Source organism: Cariama cristata, unplaced genomic scaffold, assembly GCF_000690535.1.
Source record: "Cariama cristata isolate BGI_N322 unplaced genomic scaffold, ASM69053v1 scaffold19763, whole genome shotgun sequence".
Taxonomy (NCBI): Eukaryota; Metazoa; Chordata; class Aves; order Cariamiformes; family Cariamidae; genus Cariama; species Cariama cristata.
The window spans coordinates 672-9991 of NW_009609167.1; the positions used below are offsets into that span (position 1 = coordinate 672).

Here is a 9320-nt window from a genome sequence, read left to right on the forward strand (position 1 = left end):
CTGTAGGAGAGCATTAATACTTAATCAATTAAGTATCAATTAATACTCCTCAATGGGGATTCATTTAATTCATTTGCGAGCCCACCCAGACATCGCTGCAGCAGGCAGCAACAGCTCAACAGCCTTCACGCTGTCCTTCTCCCTCGGGCTGGTCTCTGTCCTGTGCCAGGGAAGCCCATGCTGGCCACCCGACGCCATGGGGCTGCTTTCCGCCCATCTTTGCCAAAATCCCTTCCTTAAGCTGTTCCCTCTCCTCCTTTCCCAGCTGGGCTGAAAGCTGTGTGCCCAGCAGAGCTGGGGAGAGTGCAGTGCCCCTGGGGAAGCTCCTAAACCTTCATTTCAGCTCCTGCGTGGTGGTTCTCAGGCTCAGCATGGCAAAGACATTTCCATAGGTGTCTGGGGGACCATCCTGAGCCCTTCCCAGCACCCTTTCTCCCTGAGAGCAGGGGGGCAACTTGGGGGGCTGGGGTGCAGTCCCAGGTGTCAGCCAGCGAACCCCCGGTTAGGCAGGCCGGCAGGTTAATGCTGGTTAGGGCCGGGGACTCCCTAAAGCTCACCGTGGCTGCCTGCAGCAGCACTCGGGTACCACCACCACCAAAACTGCTCCTCCAGAACCGGGCGATGAGCCCAAACCCCTGCACCCGCCAGGAGCTCCCTGCCCTGCAGAGCAGCAGAGGCCCAAGCGGTCCTGCCCGCAGAGCCCTTCTGCGTGGCACCGGCTGCACCGTCGTGGCCGGACCCAGTCACCAGCTGAACGTTTTCTCCCAGCTCCTACGAAACCAGAGCCAACCCATGCTTTAAGCACCGGGAGGACTGAGCATGCTGCCCGAGTACCCCTCCGTCTCCCAGATAACAACTCCTCTTGGTCCTCGGCCATCGTCAGGTTGCCCAGCACTCACAGTTCAAGGCTACGGGGCACGGCTCTCACCCCAGTTTGCTTTTGCAACTGGCTCCTGCCACCTTCCCCGCCGGCGGGGGGACAGAGCCTGCTTCCCACCCTCACGTTCCCTTTCGCCGCTGGCCTCCTACCCACCCACGGGTGACCGCAAGATCCCACCGAGAGCAGGGTGCTCTCTCCCAAGCGTGAGGTCCACCTTGCTATCGTTTAACCCTCTGTTGGCACCCGACAGCCAACCCTTGCTTGACTTTTAACCTCTCCTCAAACTCTGCCAGGCTTTCCAAGGAATTACACCGCACTGTCTCCAACTCCACAGCAGGGAGGTGCGGGGTGTCCCAAGGTTTCGGTCCCCCAGTAACTGTTACATTTGGTCTTACGGCAAAAGGAAAAAGGGAAATGCTTAAATCTACCGAGTCTCCTGCTCTTGGTGGCTGTAAACCCTGTAGGGAACGAGCTATGGTACAGGTATACGGGAGAGTTACCTGCTCCGGTAATCGCCGGCATATTGAAAATCTCTGTCCCAGGCTGCCCAACATCTGGAGAAAAACAAAGAAGCTCTTCAGTACGGAGAGCAGCATGTGCAGGCTGGTGGTAGCAGGGACCTGCCGTGCCAGCCACGACAAGATCCCAGTGTCCCTGTCACGGCAAGATCCCGGTGTCCCTGTCACGGCAGCCAGCCTGACAGCAGCCCCCCTCCCCCAGGCACCGGGCCGGGTCTGTGGGCTGGGACCGGCAGTAACGCCTGAGGGAGATCCACAGCAGGCACGCCTCGCCAGCTGGGAAAGGGCACAAAAGCGGAGCCCAGAGAGCCGGAGCAATGTCTTTGTGCTCAGCGCTGACCTCCCTCCCTCCAGCCCTTCGGATTACAAGTGCCATGAAGTCAAACCCTCTCTGCTGCCTACGGGATTTCCAAAGGCTCAAATCCCCACATCCAGGGAGCAGGTCTGGGCAGCGGGGAGGGTAAGAGGAGAGGAAGAAATGTTAAATCAATATTTTCCCTCTTAGCTGAGCTGTTTGACTCAGCTATCGCTTTCCTTAGAATAACAGAAATTCTCATCAAATAAGAGGCGTTTCCTATTTCTATATATTTTCCCTTGATAAGGGAAAGTGTGGAAGGTCACGGGGTTCAGCCACATGTCCCCAAAGGCACATAACAATACTGTTGGCTCATGGTAACATCATCCAGCAGACGAGACAGCTCAGCCCCTCTTATCCGATGCAGCTGTTGTAAGATGGATTCAAATTGAATTAGTATTGACTGTATAATGCTGGGCTAAATTAAATTATGATCCTATCTACTCTATTAGCGGTTAATGAATGAACGGGCTGAATTTCTAATATAAGCCAGCCTGGTTAGTTTTACAGAGCCATATCAATATTGATGTAGGGCTTAAAGTAACGTTGAGGGGAGATATATCTCAAGGAGGAAGGATTCAGCTTGGCTGGCCATTCATTAAAATATCAATTGCTCTTAAGTCTCTTCCATGCTCAGCTCATTATTTCCTTCCTATTGAGGTTATCTGGCGCGGGTGGGATTGACAGCCCTAGAGCAAGAAGATGCTGGGCTGGGACGCCTCCCGTCTCCTCCCCAGATACACACAGCCACTGCTGGCACCAGCACAGCTCATCCCAGGAAGCATTTGGGCCTCACACTTCCCAACAAACCATGGCACGATGCAGAGAAAGCTGGCTAGGAGCTCCTAGCCCTTAACACAGCAGCACCCATTCCCACATCTCCTTCGCTTCATGTGTCCTTAAGGCTTTCCCCCCCCGCCCCGGTGCCCTGCATTCGCCTCCCCACATGTCCTTACTGTACTCAGTCTCATTTTTGTTGGTCGTGCTGAGCTTCTTGATGATCTCCTGTTTCTTGGACTTCACCATGGCAGAGTTGCTCTCAGTCAGCTTGCTGAAGAAAGCTGGAGGCTGAGTGTTGTTGCCTGGGGACTTGGACCCCATCCTGCAAAGCAAAAGGCTACTGGTAACCTCTGCAACATCTAGTTCACAAAATCCTACCTAAAGAGCCTCTTCCCTCAGTCTAACTTCACAGAATCAGCCCGGGGGCTCCTGAGATACTCGGGATCCCCAACCTTTCTCCCTATCCCTACCATAAATGTACCACACGGTGTCGAAAAGCCCCTACAAACGGACAGCGACCTGGGATGTGACACTGCTTTTGGCTGCAAGGAAAGCAGCCTGGGCCAGGGCGAGCGTGGGGATGAGGGGAAGGTTCCCAGGCTGTCTCCAGCATCCCCTCCCTCGGCGTTACCTCTGGTCGATCTGCTCGCCCTCGCGGTACAGGATGGGGTACGTGGTGGTCTTGGCGTGCTCCGATTCCCCCACGCCGTCTGGTGGAGAGACCGGCTCGATACAGTTGTCCGACCCGCTCCCCGTCGAGGCTTTGCTCTGCTCCGGGGACCTGTGGATGCAATCGGTTTATTGCAACATCATCTCTCTCTGCACAGCAGCTCGGGGTCGGGAGGGGGAGAAGGACTAAAATAGCTTTCCTACAGCAGGGAAAAAAGCCAAACCTTCCACACCCCTGTGGGCTTACGGTGCCTTTTAACGCAAGCCGGAGGAAGAGCGCAGCTTGGGCATTTTTCTGCACCGCAGGTGTGCAGAGCAGGACTGAGTCGAGACATGGCCCAGATTTCCAGGCAGCGGGCCAGCCGGCAGCCACCCCACATACGGCTGCCCGGGAGGGATGGTGGGACCAGTCCTGGGACCTGCTGGCTCAGCCCAAGCATCCCTGGCTGACAGGGACACAATCCCCACGGAGGGCTGCGATGTTAACCCTTTGGGGACACGGCTTTTCATTCTCCATCGTATTTGTGAACACAGTGGAGGGCAGCACCCGCCACCTCCTGTCCACCTTGTCTGGGGCCATGCAGGGGCTCGCGGGCTGCGGGCGATGAGCCTGGCACTGGGGCAGCCTGGAGAGGACCGACGCAGTCCCCCGATGCCTGCCCGTGGCCAGTGCCTGGGAGGCAGCCAGGCTCCAGTCTGCGAGGAATTCCTCACGGCGAGTTCTGGGAATTTACGTCTTTGTTCTTTCTGTGGTTTCTTCCCGCTCCCCCCCAGCCTTTTTGGTCACTGGGTGGCCAGGGCTGGGCTCTCTCCCCTAATATTATAAAGCCAACTCTAGGATCAGGCAGAACTGGGAAGAATAATCACTTTACTGACAAGGAACCACCAGTTTGGAGACACCACTCTTTCCCGGATGCATCTGGGTCTCTGTCAGTGTTTGGGTGGGAGGACAGACCCCGTTCTCACACTTCCCATTTTTTAACTCCGTACAGCAGCAATCAGACCTGCCTTGTGTGGAATCAGCACAAGGATTTGAAAGTGACTTTAAAAGAAATACAGGTGGTGCCTGAAACGGATAGTTGCAGTTGACAGGGCACATGTATCTAACAAGCTTCTGCTTCACTGAGAAAGATGAAGATAAAATTAACTTTGAACCAACAGAAAACATATTGCTTTGTGTTTTTTGGAACCATCTGTGGTCTGAAAGGTCACTGCGCCATGACCTGCCAGGGACTGAGGACAGTGTCAGGACAAGAGGCTACAGGCACAAACCATAACACATGAAATTCCAGCCCAACACAAGAAAACACTCTTTTACTGTGGGGGTGCTCAAATGCTGGTACAAGTCGGCCAGAGAGGTGTTGAAGTCTCCATCAGCAGAGATATTCAAAACCCAACTGGCCATGGCTGAGGACAACCTGCTCCAGCTGACCCCGCTTGAGAGCAGAGTGTTGGGTTGGATGATCTCAAGAGGTCCCTTCCCACCTAAACTATTCCATGACACCAACCAGATCGGGAAGCGGATCATGCACAGACTCTAAGGGGGTCTAAAGAGCATCTCGAGGACAACAGGGAAGGCAAGAGGCACCACCGCAGGCGAAAAATGCCCAGATGAGAAAGCAGTTTTACACTCTGGGCTGTGTAAGCAAGCAACCCACACAAGCACCAAGCCGGGGAGCATAAATTCAGCAACGCCAAATGCCAGCCTGCCCTATGCACCCCCTTACCAGGGTGCCAGGCAGCCAAGGGCACCCACCCAGCTCCTCACCCTGGGTAGCCCTGGTCCATCTGAACTCGGACTGGCACAGCGGGTGGGCAGAAACCCACCTGCGCCAGCTTTGGTTGGACTCTCTGACCTCACCTTTTGCTGCCTTCGTTCTGCGGGGAGATCCTGGAGGCTGCCACATGTTCCTGCTGCTGCAGATATGCCTCGCTGGGGGTGCGGCGCAGGTCCAGCACGGGGCACGTGGCCCCGGGGAAGGAGTACACCGGAGTCTGGATATGGGAGTTGAGCTGCTGTGGGTGGTGGCGGGTGTAGTCCTGCGTGATGACCTCCTAGAAGAAGAAACCCCCGAGTCAGAAATAGAGCTGGTTTCTACCTCCTGCTTTGCTGGGCTCAACTAAGACAGGGCAAGCAGGAGGGCATTAGGTTGGGCTGTCCCTGGGGATGTAACTTCTGCCTCCTGCCTGCAGCAGCTCTTGTGATGGGCTGCTTGGGGACACCAACGCTCGAGCTGAACATGCCTGATGCACCCTGCTCTCTTCAGCCCCCAACCAGCGGTGCTGAGGTCTCTAGCATCACTTGCAGTCCTTTCCCACCAGACGTGTTTCATACCAGCTCTTCCCTCCTCCCCGGAGCCCCAGCGAAGGCGAGAATGAGGTTAATTACACTGATGTGCTGGGCCAGCGTGACCACACGCTGGTTCATGCCCTTGATGCTCTGGCTGGACTGCAGGGGCTGGCACTGGGGCTGGGGACCGTCAGGCTGCCGGAGGTGCTGCAGGTGGGCGGCTTCAGACACCGAGGCCTTCAGCGAGCCTGGGGGGGCCACAAAGAAGAGAGGAGGCGTGAGATGACATCTGCGTCCCCTTCCTTGAACAGCATCCCAGCATGGCACCGGGGCACAGCAAGCGAGAGCTGGCTGATGAAGCCCCTCCGTGCCATCTCGGGCTCTCCTGCGCTGCTGGCACTGCCAGCTCCTGCCCTCACCTTGCTGTTTCAGCCTCAGGTCATGCTCCCCGTGCCCCTTCTCCGCATCCTGCAGCAGCTTGGCCCCTTTCTCATGGGACAGGCTGGGTGAGCTCACGGGACTCACTGCTTCCATCCGCTCAGGGCTGTAGCCTCCGTGAAAGCCTGGGGAAATGGGAAAAGGGAGTTAAAACCAGGAGCTTGCTTGGTTTTTCCCTAGTGCTGTGGCAACCTTTGCTTGTGGGTAGAGTCACACGTTCAGCAAAGGGGAGCGAAAAAAGAGATGAGGGAAGACCTGGCAGGTCACATTGCAGGGACTCCTGGGGCCACCTCCACTGTTCAATTGTGGTGATGGCTGCAGCAAAGAGGTGATGTCTCATTCCTGCAGGGCTGGACACTCAGCAGCTCATGGTGACAGCACGAGAGTCAGGAACCAAACTGAACCCTGCCCATTCACAACTTCTTCCCCCCTTTCCCCCATCTACCGAAACAGAAAAGTAAAACCCCCACTATGCCAGGAGGGAAAGCAATGCTCTGCAGGAGTGGAGGTGGCTGCACAAGAGGTCTCCAAGTGCTTTACAAAGAAAAGCCCCAACCCCAGCACGGCCAAGAGCAGGGACTTGAAAACCGGGCGTGAGGCCCTGCAGACTCCAGATCCTGCTCCAGAGCCTCACACACCGCAGGGGCAAAAAGGCTTCTTGACAATTCTTTGCTTTTTAAGGCCTTTGCACAGATTCAAGCTGCATCAAAACAGGCAGAGCTGGAATGAGGGATCACCACCACCTTTCAACAGAGAGAGGAAACTGAGGCACAGACGGGTTATGCTTCCACAGGCCAGAGGTGGAGGATGGAGGAGTCCTGGAGGAGACACACACTGCCTCCCGTCAGCTAAGCACGTTTGGTAACGCTCACGACTTTTGCCTCCACAGACCTTCACCCTCCTAACGCTCGATTCCTGGAAACCGCCCACTGCAGGCAAATCTGGCAGGTGGCCCACAGCATTGCCGGGGGGTCCCCGGTGCCCAGGCACGGACACACTGACCTACCATGTACCAGGGGCATGGGGAGGGGAGGACTCCCATGGAGAACCTCCCTGCCCCGGGGATGGGGATGCAGCATCCCCCATCACCCCACACATGCCAGCACCAAAGGGACCATGCTTCAGATCCACCCAAGATGAAGTATCCTGCTCTGGAAAGATCCTTAACTAACATTTAAGTCCTGAGGAACACCAGCTCCTTCCTGTAAGCTCGTGGCTGTAGAAAAGCTGCCCCTCTTCTCCACAGCATGACAACACTCAGCTGAAGGAACCTCTGGTGCCAGGGAAAGCAGCGGAGGAAAAGCTCAGCCAGGCAGTGCAGAGAGGCCAGAGGTGCGTCCTTGGCCCTGGAGGACACAGCTAGAAGGGGCCGGGACCAGACATGACCAAGCGGCGGGATGGGTGGGTCGGGATGCGCCAGTGAGAGCCGCTCTCCTCCCCGGCCATGCTGCCATGTCCTTTCCACCCTTGGGTTACAGGAAGGGGAGCTGGGTAGAAACTCGCAGTGCTGATCAAGGCAGATGCTTCAACTTGAAGATGGGGTCCCACCAAATCCCCACGGGCTGCCTGTTGCTTCTGCATGCTGGTGGGAGCCTGGATGAATGCTCCGGATGAAGGCTGGTCCTGTCAAGATTTTGGAGAAACTTATCCCAGCGCTTGTGTGTCCTAAGCAAGATTAGGTGGTTCCCGTGCTCTGCGCTGGAAATGGCTGCTGAGCACGGCTGGGCTGAGGGATCCCTGAACAGCCACGTCCACGTTGCTCTCTTGTGCAGCATCCAGCACCAGGACCCTGAGCGAGGTCACCCCAAGTGAAGGGACGTGGTCCGGGCTGCATCATGCAGCAGCCCCCAAAGCCCTCCGAGACCCCGCACACTCAGTGGCACAACCATGAGCAGGGAGGTGCGTGTCTGACGGCCAGCAGCCCTGTTCTGCTCACACTCCCAGTTCTCCACTTCGCTCCTTTGATTTATTACCCACAACCGTTCCTTACAGACTGCCTGGGAATTTCTAATGATGGGGAAATCAGAATTAGCAAATTGCTATTGTCTGTAAAGAGCAATACCAGGAACTGAACATTTGCAAAACAGGGCTTGGCAACGGGAAAAACTAAAAGAGGGTGGGAGAAGGGAAGATCCTTAACACAAACACACACACAAATAAAAAAGTCTGGAATAACACAACAACCGGGAAGCAGAAAGACAAGCACGCTTGGGGAGCTGACGAAGCCAATAGCCAAAATGTGCAACTAAAAATAAGAAATAATGAAATAAAACGGGTTTCAGGCCACAGCTCTCTCACCTCTCCCCTCCAGTTTCTTACCACCACCAGTGGAGCTGTTACTTAGCCAGTCTCTTTCTCGCTGCCCCTTATCGCAAGACATTTGGTGCACGACAATCACATCTATGAAGTTGGTTGCTGTCGTAGTGGTCTTACCGAGTGCTCGGAGCTCCTGTTCTTGCATTGAGAAGGGTTTACTTTGACTCTTCTCTCTACTGTGCTGCTCGGGGCCCGAGGCTGCGTGCTGCTGGTCCAGAGGGTGGTGGTGCTGCTGGCTTTTCCCCTGTCCTCTGCTATAGTGATGAGAAGAACCAGGTCCAGAGGCGGGCAAAGATCTCGACTCCATGGCTTTAATGGGTGAAGGCGACTGTTCGAGGTTGGCCCCACTGGGCAGCTTTGAGGTGAAGACGTTGTTGTCAGTCTGGGGTCGTTCTGTCTTGGCTTCCCGTGCCCTCGAGGCCTCTTTCTGTAGGATGGCCGGGTCCATCGGGGCCACATAGCCGTCTGCTGCGCTGATGGAGGAGCGCAGGGTGGAGGCCGAGGGGAAGGCGGCGGACCGGATCGGTGACGTGGTAGTGGTGGAGGAGGATCTGGAAGGCAAATGAAGACAAGGCGAAAATGAGAGAAGCACATGGAGAAGGGAAATGCTGTTATCAGAGCCCCAGTGGTCAGCCCTGCCTGGCCGAGGTCCTCCCAGGGCTCCTGAGCGTAGGGCTGGCCCGTGCTGGAGCAGGTGAGGAGGGCTTGGATGGAGCCTCTACCACAGTAACTAGCCACGGGGTATTGGCTGTGGCCTGGAGGCATCGACTGGAGAGAATAAAACCCACAGACAGGTCCCAGAGACCTTCGTAACTCCACCACCAGGCAACTTTCAGCAAGAGGAGTGATACCTGTATTTGGGCACAGGAATGCTCCTGCTTTCTTTCCCGGTAGCAGCAAAAGTCACCAGGAAAAGTGAAGGAATTGGGCACCAAAATCTGCCTCTCCCCATCACAACTTCCCTGTAAACCCAAAACCTGCTTCTGCTCAGACCGAAGGCCAAAGCAACCCTCGCTCCATCTCAGAGGTGCCCCGTGGGATGCTCGTTAATTAACTGCCATGGCCACGCTGGTG

The 9320-nt window shown here is 55.9% G+C and overlaps 1 protein-coding gene across 1 annotated transcript in view; it reads right to left on the reverse strand.

Moving 5' to 3' along the window:
• Positions 1-1380: 1380 nt before the first annotated feature.
• NCOR2 (nuclear receptor corepressor 2) overlaps positions 1381-9320 on the reverse strand; it is a gene marked incomplete at both ends in the record, with an annotated part of 44806 nt that continues 36866 nt past the window's right edge. The window contains 7 exons of the mRNA XM_009697453.1: positions 1381-1434; positions 2710-2855; positions 3165-3314; positions 5064-5257; positions 5592-5740; positions 5912-6055; positions 8364-8797. Of these exons, the coding sequence (XP_009695755.1) occupies positions 1381-1434; positions 2710-2855; positions 3165-3314; positions 5064-5257; positions 5592-5740; positions 5912-6055; positions 8364-8797 (1271 nt within the window). The remainder of the gene's footprint in view (positions 1435-2709; positions 2856-3164; positions 3315-5063; positions 5258-5591; positions 5741-5911; positions 6056-8363; positions 8798-9320) is intronic.